At 46.0% G+C, this 18,953-nt stretch overlaps 1 protein-coding gene across 5 annotated transcripts in view; it reads left to right on the top strand.

The window, feature by feature from the left end:
- miga1 (mitoguardin 1) overlaps positions 1-18,953 on the top strand; it is a 138,292-nt gene that overhangs the window by 52,309 nt on the left and 67,030 nt on the right. For all 5 annotated transcript variants that reach the window (XM_072273333.1, XM_072273332.1, XM_072273336.1 and 2 more), the window contains exon 7: positions 3,957-4,080. In XM_072273333.1, the coding sequence (XP_072129434.1) occupies positions 3,957-4,080 (124 nt within the window). The remainder of the gene's footprint in view (positions 1-3,956; positions 4,081-18,953) is intronic.

The following is an 18,953-nucleotide window of genomic DNA, read 5'->3' as shown; positions in this document are numbered from 1 at the left end:
GTAGCGGTCCCAATACTGACCCCTGAGGAACACCACTTGTCACTGGTAGCCAACCAGAAAAGACCCCTTTTATTCCCACTCACTGCCTCCTGCCTGTCAACCATTCTTCTATCCAGGCCAATATCTTTCCTGTAATGCCATAAGATGTAGTCCATCTGGCCCAGGTGACTTAGCCACATTAAGACTTTTCAGCTTGCTTAGCACGTTTTTCTTTGTAATAGCAATGACACTCTCTCCCGCTCCCTCACACTCACGGACCTGTGGCACACTGCCAGTGCCTTCCACAGTGAAGACTGATGCAAATTAAACAACAAGTTCATCTGCTATTTCTTTGTCCCCTATTACTACCTCACCAGCATTTTCTAGTGGTCCAGTATCAGCTTTCACCTCCCTTTTGCTCTTTATATAACTGAAATAACTTTTCGTATGTTGCCTTATATTATTGGTTAGTTTGCCCTCATTTTTCAGTGTTTCCCTTAATAGCATTTTTATTTGCTTTTTGATGGATTTTAAAAGCTTCCCTATCATCCAACCTCCCACTCACTTTTGCAACCTTATATGTCCTTTCTTCGGCTTTTATGCAGTTCTTAACTTCCCTTGTCAGCCACAGTTGCCTATCCCTATCGTTTGAGAACTACTTCGGGACATACCTACCTTGACCCTTGTGAACTATTCTCAGAAACTTCAGTCATCCTCGCCAGTATTCCCCTCCAATCCACCTGGGCAAGCTCCTCTCTCATGCCGCTGTAATCCCCTTTATTCTGTTGTGACACTGATATATGTGACTTCTGCTTCTCCCGCTCGAATTGCGGTATGAATTCAATCATATTATGTTCACTGCTTCCTAAGGGTTCCTTTACACTAAGCTCTCTAATAAGATCTGGGTTAACACGCAACACCCATTCTAAGTTGGCCTTTCCCTGAGTAGGCTCAAGCTGCTCTAAAAAGCTGTCTTGTAGGCAGTCAACAAGTTTCCTCTCTTGCGATCAGTCAACTCCCTGATTTTCCCAATCCCATTGCATACTGAAGTCCCCCATTACAATTGTCTCATTACCCTTATTACATCCCTTTCCTAGCTCCCTTTGCAATCTCAATCCCACATTTTAGCTACTATTTGGAGACCTTATATGATTCCCACGATGGTATATTTTTTACCCTTGCAGTTTCTTAACTCCACCCACAAAGATTCGATGTTCTTAGACTCTATGTCACCTCTTTCTAAAGGTGTAATTCCATTTCTTACCAACGGAGCCACACCACTGCCTAAGCCTTCCTGCCTGTCCTTTCTATACAAAGTATTTCATTTAATGTTAAGCTCACAACTATGGCCTTTTTCCAGCCACAACTCAGTGATGACCACACGTCATGCGGACAATTTCCAATTGCGCCACAAATTCGTCCACCTTATTTGAAATGCTACGCGCATTTAAGTACTGCACCTTCAGTCCTGCATTCTTCGCCTTTTTGAATTAACTCTTTGCACTGTCTGCATTTGTACGCAATCATTAACTTGTCCTTCCTTACATTCATGTCGCACCCATCATGTACTTGTAAAGCTGCTGGCTCATCCTCAACATTGTGGTTCCTGTCCCCCACCATAATTAGATTTAAGCTACTCCCAGCAGCTCTAGTAGACTTGCCTGCAAGAATATTGGCCCCCCTCGGATTCAAGTGCAACCCATCCCTTTTGTACAGCTCCCACCTGCCCCAGAAGAGGTTCCAATGATCCAGAAATCTGGATCCCTGCCGTCTGCTCCAATTTTTCGGCCACACATTTATCTGCCTCCTCATTCTATACTTATCCTCACTGTTACGTGGCATAGGCAGCAATCCCGAGGTTACGACCCTTGAGGTCCTGCTTCTCAGCTTCCTTCCTAACTCCCTGTATTCTGTTTTTAAGACCTCCTCCCTTTCTTTTCTACCTATATCGTTGGTACCAATATGTAGCACAACTTCTGTCTGCTCACCCTCCCTTTTCAGGATATTGTGGACGTGTTCTGAAACATCACGGACCCTGGCACCAGGGAGACAAGCTACCATCCATGTTTCTTTTCCTTGTCCACAGAATTGCCTGTCTGTCCTCCTAACTATAGAGTCCCCTATTACTGCCACCATCGTCTGCAGTTTCCTATCCTTCTGAGCCACGGGGCCAGACTCGGTGTCAGAGGCACGGCCGCTGTTGCTTCCCCCATGTAGGTTCTACGCCCCACCACCCCGCCATAAGCACTCAAAATGGAGTACTTTTTGTTAAGAGAGACAGTCTCAGGAGTGATCTCCACTATCTGACGTTCACCCTACCTTCTCCTGATAGTCACCTACTTATCTGTCTGCCGTTAAAGTTAAAGTCTGTCCCGGGCCTTACAGGTCGTGAGTTCGAGCCCCAGCCGAGGCAGCGTGTTATGTCCTTGAGCAAGGCACTTAACCACACAATGCTCCAGTCCACCCAGCTGAAAATGAGTACCGGCAAAAAGGCTGGGGGTTAACCTTGCAAAAGACTGGCGTCCTATCCGGGAGGGAGTCGCTTCACACCACGGAAACCAGCATAAGCACCGGCCTGTCTCCTGTAGGTCCTGTCTATCATAGAACATAGAACATAGAATAGTACAGCACAGTACAGGCCCTTCGGCCCACAATGTTGTGCCAACCCTCAAACCCTGCCTCCCATATAACCCCCCCACCTTAAATTCCTCCATACGCCTGTCTAGTAGTCTCTTAAACTTCACGAGTGTATCTGCCTCCACCACTGACTCAGGCAGTGCATTCCACGCACTAACCACTCTCTGAGTAAAAAACCTTCCTCTAATATCCCCCTTGAACTTTCCACCCCTTACCTTAAAGCCATGTCCTCTTGTATTGAGCAGTGGTGCCCTGGGGAAGAGGCGCTGGCTATCCACTCTATCTATTCCTCTTATTATCTTGTACACCTCTATCATGTGTCCTCTCATCCTCCTTCTCTCCAAAGAGTAAAGCCCTAGCTCCCTTAATCTCTGATCATAATGCATACTCTCTAAAGCAGGCAGCATCCTGGTAAATCTCCTCTGTACCCTTAACAATGCTTCCACATCCTTCCTATAGTGAGGCAACCAGAACTGGACACAGTACTCCAAGTGTGGCCTAACCAGAGTTTTATAGAGCTGCATCATTACATCTCTTCGCTTTCCCTAACAAGCCGAAGGTCATCGAGGGGCAGCTCCTGTTCCTTAACACGATTGTTAAGGAGCTGTATCTCAATGCATCTAGTGTGGATGTGGCCATCTGGGAGGCTGCAGTCTCCCGGAAATCCCACATCAGACACCCCAGAACAGAACACTGGCCCTGACATACCCCCTATTCTTTCAAGAGTAAATAACAAAAAAGAAATAAGGAATGAACTTACAAAATTCCCTTGCTTCTGCTTGTTCTTGTAGAAGCCCTGTTGAGCCAAATCCTTACCACCCTGACTGGGGCCACTTCAACAAGGATTGCTTTGCTAGGTGGTACCCCTCTTTTTTGGAGACTGGGTTTTTAAAGCTCTTTGCCGTACTTGCGCGGGAACGCTTGTACTGCATCTACGACACACTCCAATCAAAGACTAATGTATTCGTCGGAAATGTCCCTAATGTATCTGTGTCTAACAACACCAGCAGTGTGTTCCACTCTGTTGCTTTTTTAAAAAAAAACTTAGCTTGACATCCTCCCCCATATACTTTCCTCCAACCACGTTAAGAATATGCCCTCTCATTTTAGCAATTGCTAGCATTCGAAGACTTCCCACCTCAGCATTCCATCTGTGGAAAGCTTCCCTACACCGTGCTCCATCTGTTGTACGCTTCCGTACACTGCATCCCATTTGTTACGAGCATCCCTGCATGACGTTCTGCCTGCCGCACGCGTCCTGCCTACCCCTCGCGTCCCCCGCACTGTAAACAGTGTGTTTGAGATTCTCTTTATAATCTGATGGTTCTCGCCCCACACAGGACATCATTAGTGTAGAGTTCATACACAAGCTGGAGTCGTTACTGCAGCGAGCTTATCGGCTGCAGGAGGAGTTTCAGGCTACTCTGGGAGCGTCCGACCCGGCTTCTCTGGCGAATGACATTGGTGAGTCTCTATACTGGCATGTCTTACTGCTTCCCCCGCTTGTCCGATCAAAACGGTATTAAATCATTAATACAATGCTTCCCAGGGTGGTATTAAATCACACAATGCACCGAAGTGGCAGCACCATCCCCGACCCTCACCTCCCCATTTCGTTTAAGGATAGTAGAATCATAGAGGGATGCTCAGCAGCTGTGGCAGGGCTCGAATGCCATCACCCCCCGCACCTCACTAACTTCCTGAGAAAGCAAAACCAAGCAACATAATTTTCAGCAAGGTTTTGGTTCAGGAACAGCAGGTTCAAGATTCAAGATGGTTTATTGTCATTCATCAGTACACACGAGTGTAAAGGAGAACAAAATGATTGCTACTCTAGATCTGATGCAACTTAAAACACAATAGCGAATACAATAAAAAAGACAAATATAAATATATAAAATTAACTTGTATACATCGACTGATTACGTGTCCGTAAAGCGACTCTAGGCACAGGAGTGTCTGCACACAAGACGACTGACAGGAAACGGTAAAGTGGGGTCTGGTGGTCTTGCCGTCGATGCTGCCTAACGACTTCCCTGATGGGAGTAGCTCATGCAGGAACGATTATTTCCCTTCCACCATCAGGCCTCTGAGCCAGTGTGGATGACTTCATTACCCTCACCTCTCAACTGGTTCCACAACCTGTGGACTCACTTTCAAGGACTCTACAACTCTTGTCCTCTATCATTTATTTACTTATTTATTTTTAATTTGTCTTCTTTTGCATATTGGTTGTTTGCTGGCATTTGTGCGTAGTTTTTCATTGATTCTGTTGTTTTTCTTTGTTTTACTGTGAATGCCTGCAAGAAAGTGAATCTCAAGGTAGTATATGACATGGATGTACTGTGATTATCAATTTACTTTTTGAACTTTGAGTATTTGCAACCCTGTATCCCAGCTTGTTCTTCGATTTTTGCTCACCTATCAGCTTGCCCGCACTAGGTTTAGATCTCGCTGGGATTCTGAAATACGAATACATTAGAATGGTGATGATTTCATCTTTAAGGCTGCTGAATTCTCTACCCTGGAGACTTCGGGGGCAGAGACATTGGATATAGTCCAGGGCCAAAGTAGACAGATATCCGAGCTGCAGGGGGATCGCAGGTGTCGTCTGTTGCAGCCGCCCAGGAGAGGAGACACCGAGTTGGTGTGGGAGAGAGCAGGGGCCTCTGGGAGCACTGGAATCTGTACTGGGTCAGGGGTCAGCCTCTCCTGTTGGTGCTGCCAATCAGTGCTCGCTCGGTGGAAAACAAGCTGGGCTAGGATAACATCCTATGTAAGATCAACCTACGGGCCAGATTCAGTTCTAATATCATGTGCTTTCTGTGTGGAGTTTGCATGTTCTGCTGGTGACTGCATGGATTTACCCCAGGTCCTCCGCTTTCCTCCCATATCCCAAAGACAGGGATGTTGATGGGTTAGTTGGCCATTGTAAATTGACCCTAGTGAGTGGGCAACAAGTAGAATTTGGAGCTAGTTTGTGAGACTATGTGCAGAATAAAATGGGATGAGTGGAGAATGGGTGTAAATGGGCGGTAGGTGGGATTGGTTTAGGGATCTTGGTGGGCTGAAGGACCTGGTTCTGTGTGTATCGCTCTATGACTGTGACTCCAAGATCTGATCATCCATCGCTGTGGAGAAGCTATCTTGCAAAGCCATATGGTTCACCCCTCCTCCCACTGGAGCAGTACCCCAATGAGGGCAATCCGCCATCTTGATAATGATATTTATATAATTATATTGATAATCATATTGGGGATTATTAAGCACATATTAAATACCGTTATGGGATTTGCTGTTTCATTGGATGGACCGATGGCGGTCTAGGCCCTCATGCTTCAGGGTTGCCTGTTGCCAGCTGCCAGGGAAGGAGATGCTGGAGCTGGCTGTGTGCTGCTGGATTCCGTGCTGGGTTGGGTACTGTACACTCCCATCAGTGCTCCCCTCCAGTGTTGGCTCGCTAGACGACGAGCTGGTTTGTGTTCGTCTGTGGTTGCACTCGCAGCAGATGTGGAACTGCGGCAGGCTTGCGGAAACGTGGCCCCAGGACAACATCCACGCACCATCAATCTGCAGGCCATGACGTTCAGGGACTTGGGCTACATTATTATTATTATTATTTTTTGTAACTATATGTTTTTTCTGCTATTGTAATTATATGTGCTGTGTATGACTGTTGATGTTGTGCGACTTGGCCCCAGAGGAGTGTTGTTTCATTTGGCTGCATTATGTGTATGGTTGAATGACAATCAAACTTCAACTTGAGGGAGAGCTGTGCTGTCCAAAGTGCCTCCTTCTGGAAGACCCTCGGGTTTGGACATTGGACCAACTTTGAAGATATGAGGAGTTCTTTGCACCCTGGCCAAACTTCATCCCTCAGCTGACTGTACCGAGGTCAGAAAAAAAGCAAAATACTGCAGATGCTGACCAGTTCAGAGTGTTGAAAGTGCGCATCGGGCACACGGCAACTGCTCGGGGCAAAACAGAGGTGACGTTTCTAGCCGGTGATCTTCCAGCAGGTTCCTTACTGTGGGATCTTGCTACGCACACATTGTATAGGAATGCGAGTGTTGGCGCGTGGCCAACTGGTTAAGGTGTGGTCTAGTGATCTGAAGGTCGCTAGTTCGAGCCTCAGCTGAGGCAGCGTGTTGTGTGCTTGAGCAAGGCACTTAACCACAGATTGCTCTGTGATGACACCGGTGCCAAGCTGTATGGGTACTAATACCCTTCCCTGCACAACATCGGTGGCGTGGAGAGGGGAGACTTGCAGCATGGGCAACTGCCTGTCTTCCATACAACCTTGCCCAGGCCTGCACCCTGGAAACCTTCCAAGGCACAAATCCATGGTCTTACGAGACTAATGGATGCCTATAATAGGAACACAAGCAGACCACCCTCAGCTCTGAACGTGCTTTCCTCCCACATCCCAAAGACGTGTGAGCTGATAGGTTAGTTGGTCAGTTAGAATTAAATTTATTTAACTGCATTGGTTCCACAAGCCTTGATGGTTGAACCAACCACAATCCATCAATGCGAGGTCTGGGAGTTTCCCATGATGCCTGAGCTCCAGAATTTCAACAGCGGCCGTTCATTAGAGCTATCTCTCCATGAATGATTTTATTTGGGTTTTTAAGAGGGCCCAGTCTGCAGGTCACCAGAGGGCAGCAGTGACCCTTCTGTCTCAGGACTGAATGGTGCCTTGTTACTGGGGAAGGGGGGCTGGGAGCAGGACCTATGTTTAGCTGACTGTAATGTGCCCTGCACTCCTCCCCATCACCTGCTATTTTAGCTCAGCTGACGGGCTGAAGGTCGGGTGTCCTGTGAGCTTCGGAGCCTGAATCAGGTTTTATTATGCGCGGCTGTGCAATGAAAGCTCCAGCTACCACCCTGTCAGGTTTAATTTTTTTCATTCTTTCCAAGTGAACTAAATTCCAGCTCAGTGAGAAAATGACTTCAGATTCAGGTCAGTTTATTATGTACACCAGGGTGCAATGAAATTCCTTGCTCATGTGAAATAAAGCAGTATATACAGTACTGTACGAAAGCCTTGGCTACCCTAGCTATAGGGTGCCTAAGACCTTTGCACAGTATTGTATGGTAATAATAAATGCAACAAGTCATGTTCAAGTTTAATACTCATTCAACCATACATGAAAACACAAATGAAGCAGCTTAACCTCTTGGCCCAAGGTGTAAAGTACAGTACCAGCAATTGTACACAGCTCAAAGCTCATGGAGCACATACAATTACGATAGCAGAAAAACATGCAGTCACACACACAAAAACAATTAGTAATGTAGGCCGAGTCCCTGAGAGTCTTATCCTGTACATTGATGGTACTTGGGATGTTGGAAAGAACAAGCCCACAGCAGTCCAATCATTGCACGCTTGCTCAGCCGCGGACGAATGCAGTCCACTGAGCAAACACTGGCAGGCAGCACTGAGAGGAGGGGTCGGCTCCAAACCCCACCCCCACTCCATCTGGCATCTCCTCCCCTGGGCGGCTGCACAGGCGACCCCGCAGCACGAGGGTCTGGTCTGTGCTGCAACCGAGACAGTGCAGCTGCCCTGCCGTCAGTCCCGCCAATGAGCCAGTGAACCGGACTTGCAGTTTTCCACATTATCAATGTTGAAGAAAAACGTCCCAGGCACCATTTGTTAGACTGCACACCGACTCCGAGGCAACATGGTCCAGCTCCTCTGCTATTGAGGAACTCATTGATGGGGTAGACCTGTGGTAACTGATGTTCTCAATATCCAGCAGTGTCTTGTGATCATAAAAAAAGATGTGAAAGAAGAATAATTCTACCTTTGATTGGATCCAGAGAGGTTGCTGCGGGTGTGCGTGCCACCATCTTACCAGAGATCAGTGTGGGCAAAACAGCAGAATGGTGCAAAGATATTAGTGTAAAACAAATTGCTGAAGTGACAAGAATGGACGAGGTAGAATAAGAGCCCGAAAACATGGGAGAACAACTGGCGAAAGGATATGAAAGAGGTGATTGGTTCAGGAGTCTGATAGCAGCGGGGAAGAAGCTGTTCTTGAATTCGGTCGTCTGGGTTTTCAAGCTGTATCTTCTCTGTATGTCAGTGATAATAAATCCGGTTCTGAATTGCTTCAGAATATTAGAATTCCACAATGCAGAGCAGCTTAGTGAAGGGAATGAGTCAGGAATGGTAGACTGTGGAATTAATGTGTCAGACAATCTGTCTCTGCTTTGTGTGGGAGAGATTGTAATAAAAGGACAAAAAAAATCTTGAAAATAGGTTCCAGAATGTTCTAGCAATGATGTCAGAGGGAAAATCTTATCAATAGGTTGGAATAATTTCCTGCAGGAAACTGTTTCATCCAGATGATCTCTAGATCTCTTGGCAGAAGGGGACAGAATCTTTCACCCACTGCACTCATTTGAATAACCCTCATTTGCATTAGCCGATGGAGGTGGTGCCAGAGGGTAGTAATGGTCACACTGCGACCCTATCTGGCTGTATTGGCCAGTGTGGCTATTCTGATTTATTTTCAAGTACAGATTCCTTAAGGTTGTTATAGCCGGGGGTGGTAATGGGGTTAAGGTCCCAATACCTATTAACTGCTGCCAATGGTGTGCTCCACAAACAGCCTCTGACGACCAAATCCAGCTCCTGGCCTCCACGTGTGGCTTAACTACTAAGCCTGGTGGAACCGTTTCTATCGATAGAAGAGGCAAAAACCATTTCTGGCACCTTAAAACCTGTTACTTCGGGCAGATGGGGGCTGGCAGCTCATCAAGGAAAAGAAAAACTCAGATCTCAAATCTCCACTGCCTTGCGGCTATACCCACTTACGTGGAAGGCTTTAGGAATAAACCCTGAGCTCTGGAACTCTGGAACTGAGGTCCCCAAGGCAGTCCTACATTGAGTTCAACACTGACCCGGCAACTCCTGCGATGCTGCTGGTGCCAAACTGTGTCAGTCTCTGCCGTTCCCTTGGGTTCCCCAGAAGCATGGAGAGGAGAAGCTTGCTACATGGGCAATAGCTCGCTCTCCAAATCGTACTGGTTTGCCTTGTGTATCTAGACAGCGAGGACTCGCCATCCATGGTTGACCCCGACCAACGGAGTCCTCAGATTAAGTTCAGCCACAGTAGCTGTTGGAAACCTTTGAGAAGGGGAACAGATTTCCAAATAGCTTCCTGTACCTGGAGCCTGGGGATCCTGTTGCCGGATTAAAGTAGGATCACAGAGATACCTAATCAGTTGGGCCCAGGTGTTGATTACCTGTCCCAGTAACAAAGTTTCAAAGTACACTTATTATCAAAAGTACGTATATTCATCCTCCCACAGGCAGCCACGAAACAATGAAACACCATGGAACCCGTTTACAGAAAACAGCAGACACTCAGCATGTGGGAAATAAAGAGCAAATCGGGCAAACAGCAAAAAAACAAGCAAATAACGCACAGAATATTAAACATCAAATGGCAGAGTCCCCAGAATGGTCCGAGGTTGATGGCCACCGAGTCAGTTCAGTTTAGCGCCGTGTCAAGTGACTGCAGGCTTCGGCAGCAGAACCAAATCACGCAAATAGCAAAAAAGAGTAACTAGAAACACACGGAACATGAACCATAGCGTTCACAACTGCGGCGTGCGTCCACTGCTGAGGACATTAAACATCAAGCTGGGACTTAAACATTAATTATCACTCGTGAGGAGTTTGCAGTCACATTTTGTTCACAAATCTCCTTTAAAAATGCTCGAGACATTTTGCTGCTTCTCACTGCCTGTCATGCCACTAGCATTTAGGGCAGCAATGACAGTCCTCCATCTCTGGCTGTGTTCAGGATTTCCTTCAGCATGTCAGTAGCTCCCTCTGGTTTTCATTACTGTCATTCCTGCAAATCCTGGGTGGAGAGTCAGGAATACCGTTGCACTCAGATGCAGAAGGATTCTTCATTGCTGGTTCCATAACAATTTTGTTTTCCCAGTCAGAGTTGTTAGCCCTGAGCTGAACCCCCAAACCTGGAGGACCAGTGGACCACTCTGAGTCTCTCCTCTACCATTTGACCTGTGTGACATGCGAGACCCTACCAAGAGCCAAAGCACAAGACCCTGACTCTAGCCAACGTGGCTCTCCAGGTCATTGAGGCACACAAGCCTCCAAACTACAGCAAGGTTGTAGTCCTCTTGGAGGATTTTGCTGCTAGCTACCCTCAAAGTGTTGCTTGCCTGGCACCATCTTGTTGGAGGTGCTATAGAAACAGAAGTCACAGTACCACACATCAAAGTTGCTGGTGAACGCAGCAGGCCAGGCAGCATCTCTAGGAAGAGGTACAGTCGACGTTTCAGGCTGAGACCCTTCATCAGGACTAACTGAAGGAAGTTCTCCTGACGAAGGGTCTTGGCCTGAGACGTCGACTGTACTTCTTCCTAGAGATGCTGCCTGGCCTGCTGCGTTCACCAGCAACTTGGATGCGTGTTGCTTGAATTTCCAGCATCTGCAGAATTCCTGTTGTTTGCGTTGAGAAGTCACAGTAGCTGTGTGCATAAGAGATTCTGCAAATGCTGGAAATCCAGAGCAGCACACACAAAGTGTTGCAGGAACTCAGCAGGTCAGGCAGCATCTCTAGAGGGGAATAAACCCAATGAGGATCTCAGCCCAAGGCATTGACTGTTTATTCCTTTCCACAGATGCTGCCTGACCTGCCGAGTTCCTCCAGAATTTTGTGTGTGTTACAATTAGTGTACAGAATGTTAGCCGGCTAACGCTGCCATTTTGACCCAATCCCATAATCACTTGCTCATCTGTGGGAATATGACAAGTTTATTGTCATGTCTACATCAGTAACTATTGCCACAAGGCTACAGAAGTTAGAGATCGGAGTTTTCCTTCTGAATGATTTGCTAACCCCGGCTGGCAAGCCCCATCTGCCCGAAGTGACTGGTTCTAAGGTGCCAGTAACCTGCATTTGCCCCTTCTCCTGTCAGTAGAAATGGTTCTGCTGGGTTTAGTAGCTAAGCCGCACGTGAAAGCCAGGAACTGGACTTGGTTGTCGGAGGATGGTTGAGATCCTCACTGCTACATATGCACAGAGTAGTAGTACCACTTCTGCAGGCAGCTCGTTCCACGCTCTCTCCACCTGAGTGAAGACATTCCCCCTCAGGTTCCCCTTAAGTGCTTCAGCTTTCTCCCTTAACCTATGACCTCTAGTTTTAGCCTCACCCAACCTCAATGGAAAAAATCTCGTAGCATTTATCCTATTTGTATCCCTCAGAATTTGGTATTTGTCTGTTCCTGATGTCCCATGCCGTAAGATGTAGGTAGGCATGGTCTTTCCACGACCATGATTGTTCTTGGCAAATTTTTCTACAGAGGTGGCTTGCCACTGCCATTTTCTGGGCAGTGTCTTTTCTGGGTGACCCCATCCATTATTAGTACTCTTCAGAGATTGTCTGCGTGGAGTCAGTGGTCACATAACCAGGACTTGTGATCTGCACCGGCTGCTCATACGACCATCCACCACCTGCTCCCGTGGCTTCACATGACCCTGATCGGGGGTGGGGAGGGAGGGGGGGCCAAGCAGGTGCTACATCTTGCCCAATGATAACCTGCAGGCTACTGGAGGGAAGGAGCACCTTACACCTCCTTTGGTAGAGACTTACTTCCACCCAGTCACCCTAATTTTGTATACCTCTCTCAAATCTCCCCTCATCCTCCTGCACTCCAGGCAATAAAGTCCTAACCCAATCATCCTTTCCCAATAATTCAGGTCCTCAAGTCCCACGCATGATTAACTCTGGCCTCAACCAACATATGTAAAGAGAAAAGTGTAACTTGGCCAGAGTCTGATTATTACAGGTTGGGGCCTGTTCTGCGCCATATGACAGGTGACTGCAATTCAAGTGGTGGTGTGTAAGGCACTACATAAGTTCAGGTTTTTTTTTTGTTTTCAAGTGCTTATATTACAAGTTTGGGCCTGGATTATTGTTGCCCCTTGAGTTAGATTTGTAGAGTTACTAATTGTGCAAACATGCTTTCTAAATGAAGTTTTTTTTGGAAAAGCTCTTCCTGATGAAGTTTAAATGTCACGATATCATCCGTTGGGTTCTGTAGTTGGAAAGTGGGAGAGCCTCCAACTGCAGCCCTTGCTACAGTTGATATCACTGCTGAAGAATGGCAGATTCTGCCAAGTGATACTTTCTCCTCTTCTATTTTTACCTCTTGTTAATTAAAATGCCATTGCAGAGATATTGGAGAACAACTTGCACTCTTCTATTGACTGTAACACAGTGAAACTTCTTGGGGGTTTGGGGGAGGTGGTGTACGTCAGGGCATTGAGCAATATTCAAAGTAAATTTATTATCAGAGTATGAGATTTTCTTTCAGGCATTCACTGCGGAACAAAGCTTATGAGCTGTTTATCCCTTTGCCATCAGGGAAGAGGCTATGTAGCATCCACGCCAGGACCATCAAGCTTAGAACAGTTATTTTCCCCAAGCAGTAAGGCTGATCAACACCTCCACCCGCTAACCCATTGCTCCACACCCACAACCACCACTACTTTATTATTTCCTGTCAGTCACCTTTTGTGCTGACACTCCTGTGCTTTATGGACGTACAATCAATCTATGTATGTAAATTATTCTACTTATTTTATTGTGTTTCTTTATAAATAGATGTTCTTCAAGTGTCATTTTTTTTGTGCTGCATCAGATCCAAAGTAACCATTATTTTGTTTCCTTTTACACTTGTGTCCTGGAAAAGACATTAAACAATCCTGAATTTTGAAATACAATAGAATTAATGAAAAACTACACATGAAGACTGACAAAGAATCAATGTGCTAAAGAAGACAAAATCTACAAATACAAAAAAACATATATTAATAAAGCCAAATACAAACGTAAGTAATACTGAGAACATGAGTTGTAGAGTCCCTGAAAGTGAGTGTGTAGGTTATGGAATCAGTTTAGTGTTGAGGTGAGTGAAGTTATCCGTGCTGATTGATGAGGTGAGTGAAGTTATCCACACTGATTCAGTGATGAGATTGGAGAATGATAAAGTTGTAACTCATGGACATGGGCCCTTCAGCCAATGATTGTCGAGCACCCAACTGTACTGACCTCATTGACCTGCACAGTCTATAGTCTCCATGCTTTGGAGACTCAAGTGTTTATCTACTTAAATCTTTATTTTTATATAGAGACACAGCACAGTAAAAGGCCCTTCCAGTCCAATGAGCCTGTGCTGTTCAGTTATACCCTTGTGACCAACTAACCAGTACGTCTCTAGACTGTGTGAGGAAACTGGAGCATTCAGAGGAAACCCACGTGGTCATGGGGAGAACATACAAACTCCTTATAGACAGCTGCGGGAATTGAACCTGTGTCACTGGCACAGTAACCGCTACACAACTGCAGGGTACTACTATAACACAGTGGCCAGCATGATCTTATTACAGCTCGGGGCATTCTGGAGTTTAATTCCAGTGCCGTCTGTAAGGAGTTTGTACGTTCTCTCCATGTGTGCATGGGTCTCCTCTGGGTGCTCTGTTTCCTCCCATATTCCAAAATCACAGGGGTTAGTAGGTTATTTGGTTATTGTAAATTTCTGAGTGGTATGGGTTGTTGGCCCGGAAAGGCGTGTTCCACGCTCTATCTCCAAATAAATAAATAAATGACGGTGCACCCTAACGTGAGAGATTCCATCTCTATCACTCACTCAGGCTGTGGATTCCAGATTCAGCCGCCCTCTGGGTGGAAAAAGTTATTCCCCTCTAATCCTGTCACTCTTTACCCTGAGACGGTGATTTGACAACATGTGTCAATGATATTAAACCTGATTCTGATTCTGAACCTATTCCTTCTAGGTTTAGATAACCTCTCCTTTGGGGGGATTTGCCATATTTATGTTTACCACTAACCTGAACTGATTCCACAAAATATAGACTTACTGTCAAAGACTCCTTACAATTCTTGTTCTCAGTATTATTTTATTTGCACAGATTGCCTTCTTTTGCTGATTGGTGTTTATCACCCTTTGTCTGTTTTGTATAGTTTTTTTCGTAAATTCTATTTATTTATTTATCCATCTTTCCCTCTCTCCTTCCCTCCCTCTGACTCTCCATCCATCCTTCCTTCCCTCCCTCCCTTCATCCATCCATCCCTCCTGGAACAGGCTCTTCCAGCCCAGTGAGCCGGTGCCACCCGGCAACCCATCGACTTAACCCAGGGGTTCCAAACCTTTTTTTATGCCATGGACCCCTACCATGAACCGAGAGGTCCATGGGCCCCAGGTTCAGAAACCTTAATTTAAACCTAGCTTAATCGCAGGAGAATTTACAATGACCAACTAACCTACTAACTGCTGTGTTTCTGGAATGTGGCAGGAAATTGGAGTATCTGGAAGAAACCCATGTGGTTATGGGGAGAACGTACAAACTCCTTACAGACAGCGCTGGAAGTCAACTCTGAATTCTGGTGCCTCGAGCTGTAATTGATTCACAATAACCATTACAATACTGTTTTTTTGTTTATCCTGTAGATGCCTGCAAGAAATTGAATCTCAAAGTAGTATATGGAAATGTCTACAGTGATAATTTGCTTTGAATTTTGAACACATCTGCGCCCCTCATAATTTAATATCCTTTTATCAGGTCCCTTCTCAGCTTCTTTTGCTGTAAGGGAAGCAAACCCAGCCTCTCCAGTCTCTTCTCATAAATGAATCTCACTATCCTAGGCAATACCCTGATGGATTTTCTCTTGTGGTTGACTCTCTGACTAACATATTCTTATGACAGATGGGTTTCAAGGCTATAAAATCATCAGTGAGTAGGCCCTGTATCTGTTGGAGTTTAAAAGAATGAGGGGGGATCTCACTGAAATGTATTGACTATTGAAAGGCCTAGATTGAGTTGACTTGGACAGCATGTTTCCTATTGTGGGGTATGTAGGACCATGGGGCAAAGCCTCAGACTACAAGAACATCCCTTTAGAACGGAGATGAAGAGGAATTTCTTTAGCCGGAAGGAGGTGAATCTGTGGAATTCATTGCCATCGATGGCTGTGGAGATCAAGTCATTGGGTATGTTTAAAGTGGAGGTTGACAAGCTCTTGATTAATCAGTGTTTCAAAGGTTTTTGATTGGAGTACTGCGCAGATGCAACAAAAAGCATTTCCGTGCAGGTCCAGTGAAGAGCTTTAAAAAGCAGGAAGTTTTTCAGCGGAAGTCTTTGATTGGAGGACTGCGTAGATGCAACAGGAGCATTCCCATGCAGGTCCGGTGAAGATGTTTAAAAACCCAGTCTTTGTAAAAGAGAAGGTACAGCTTAGCAGAACGGTCGTCCTGGGAACAGTTGTCAGAGTAGTCTGAGTCAGAGTGGTAAGTCTAGGGCTTAACAAGGCTTCAGCGAGAACAGGCAGAGGCAAGGTCAGTGGGTAAGTTCGTTCCTTATTTCTTAATCCTTGTTTTTCCTGAATTAACTCCTGAGAGAATAGGGGGCATGTCTGCAGAGTCAGTGTTCTGGGTGTCAGATGTGGGATTTTCAGGAGACTTCCAGCCTCCCTGATGGCCACGTCTGCACCAGGCGCATTGATAGACCGGGTTAGGGAACTGGAGATGCAGATCTATGACCTTTGGCTTGTTAGGGAAAGTGAAGGGGTGATAGTCAGAAGCTATGGGGAGGTAGTCTAGAGATAGATAAATGGGTAACTGTCAGGAGAGGGAAGGGAGAACATCAGATAGTAGAGTGCATTCCTGTGGCCATCCCCCTCAACAAAAAGCACTCTGTTTTGATACTGTTGGGGGGGAGGGGGCAAGCAACAGTGGCTGTGCCTCTGGCGCACAGTCTGGCTCAGAAGAGTAGGGAACTGAAGAGGCTGGCAGCAGTAATAGGGGAGTCAGGGGGACAGATGGGCAACTCTGTGGATGCAAGAAGAAAAAAACAGATGGTAGTTTATCTCCCAGGTGCCAGGGTCCGCAATGTTTCTGAATGCATCCACGATATCCTGAAAAGGGATGGTGAGCAGCCAGAAGTCATGGTGCATGTTGGTTAGCAATGTCACAGGTAGAAAAAGGGGAGGAGATCCTCAAAACGGAATAGAGGGAGTTGGAAGGAAGCTGAGAAGCAGGACCTCAAGGGTTGTAATCTTGGGATTGCTGCCTGTGCCACGTGACAGTGAGGATAGGAATACAATGAGGTGGCAGATAAATGTACTACAGGACCATCCAGAGTCAAGTGATTCTTGGAAGATCATGACCAATGCATCCATTATCTCTTCGGACTTTGGGATGTAGTCCATCTGGTGCAGGTGACTTATCCACCTCAAGACCTTTCAGCTTGCCCTGCACTTTTTCCTTTGTAATACCAATGGCACTCACAGACCTCTGGCACACTGCTAATGTCTTTCACACTGCTAGTGGAATGTATAGTAAATCTTTGTAGACACACGCTCATCCGCACAGGTTTTAATGAAGTCAGTAAGAACTACAGCATACTCATACAGGTTCAAAGATGAATCCCTGAATATACTCCAGTCCAGCGATTCAAAGCAGTACTGTAGGCGCTCCTGTGCTTCACTTGTCCAAACCTCTTGGTCCTCACTACTGGTGCTGCAGTCTTCAGTCTCTGCCTATACTCAGGGAGTAGAAGTACAGCCAGGTAATCAGACTTCCCGAAGTGAGGGTGTGGAATAGAATGGTAGGTTTTCTTGATGGTGGTGTAGCAATGGTCCAGTGTGTTGTTTCCTCTAGTATCGCAAGTTATCTGTTGATGGTAATTGCTTAGTGACTTTGCATCTGTCTTCACTGTGAAAGACACTAGCAGTGTGCCAGAGGTCTGTGAGTGCCATTGGTATTACAAAGGAAAAAGTGCAGGGCAAGCTGAAAGGTCGTGAGGTGGATAAGTCACTTGCACCAGATGGACTACATCCCAAAGTCCGAAGAGGTAACGGATGCATTGGTCATGATCTTCCAAGAATCACTTGACTCTGGATGGTCCTGGAGGATTGAAAGATTGCAAATATCACTCCACTCTTTAAGGGAGGAAGGCAAAAGAAAGGAAATTGTAGGCCATTTAGCCTAAGGCATTTGGAGATGTGTGAGCACTTTTGGGCCCCTTATTTAAGAAAGGACGTCCTGATATTGGAGAGAGTCCAGAGGAGTTTCACGCGAATGATCACAGCAGTGGAAGGGTTAACATATGAGGTGTGTTTAATGGCTTTGGGCCTATACTCACTGGGGTTTAGAAGAATGAAGAGGGATCTTATTGAAACCTATCAAATATTGAAAGGCTGCAATATTTGGAGAGGATGTTTCCTATAGTGGGTGAATCTAGGACCAGAGGCCACAAACTTAGAATACAAGGACACCCCTTTAGAACAGAGGGGAAATTCCTGCAGCCAGAGGCTGGTGAATCTGTGCAATTTATTACCACAGACAGTTGTGGAGGCCAAGTCATTGGGAATATTTGAAGTGTATGTGAATAGGTTTTTGATTAGTAAGGGTGCCAAAGGTTAAGGGGAGAAGGCAGGAGAACAGGGTTGAGAGGATAATAAACCAGTCATGATGGAATGGCGGAGCAGACTCAATGGGCTGAATTGACTAATTCCGCTCCTGTGTCTTCTGGTCTTATGTTGTCTCTGAGTGAAGAAAATTCTGCTTATCCAAGATGTTCAAGTGTACAAGACTGTTGCCAGACTGCAGGGAAGAGGTTGGACAAGGTATGACTTTATTCTTGGGAGAGTAAAGGACCATGGTGTGATCTTATCGAGGTATCTAAAATCATGAGGGGCATAGTTAGGGTGAATGCACTTGTTCTTTTTTTAATATCAGGGAAAGGGAATCAAAAGCTTCAGTAGATTCCAAAGGCTAATGGGAGTGGCTTGGATGGGCCTCTTGGTTGGCATGGATGATTTGGGCCAAAGAGCCTATTTCTGTGCTGCGTTACTCTGTAACACATTCCCAACCATTTTTATACCATGGACCCTTACCATTAACAGAGGGATCTGTGGTCCCCAGGTTGGGAACTCCTGCTCTATAACATATCGATGCAATTAGAAAGACGACATCCAGCGATTATATTTCATTAGAAGTTTGAGGAGATCTGGTACGTCACCAAAGACTGTAGCAAATTTCTACAGATGTATTGTGGAGAGCATTCTGACTGGTTGCATCACCGTCTGGTACGGGGTGGGAGGGAGGCCAGGATCGGAAAAAATTGCAAACCCTGCCACCTCTATTATGGTCATTAGCTTCCCCAGCATTGAAGATATCTTCAAAAGACAATGCCTCAAAAAGGCGGCATGTATCACCCTTGACGTGCCCTCTTCTCATTGCTGCCATCACAGAGGAGGTACAGGAG

The sequence above is a fragment of the Mobula birostris genome, chromosome 12, assembly GCF_030028105.1.
Source record: "Mobula birostris isolate sMobBir1 chromosome 12, sMobBir1.hap1, whole genome shotgun sequence".
Classification (NCBI taxonomy): domain Eukaryota; kingdom Metazoa; phylum Chordata; class Chondrichthyes; order Myliobatiformes; family Myliobatidae; genus Mobula; species Mobula birostris.
The sequence above is the reverse complement of the archived record's forward strand: the minus strand, read 5'-3'. Positions and strand labels throughout refer to the sequence as shown.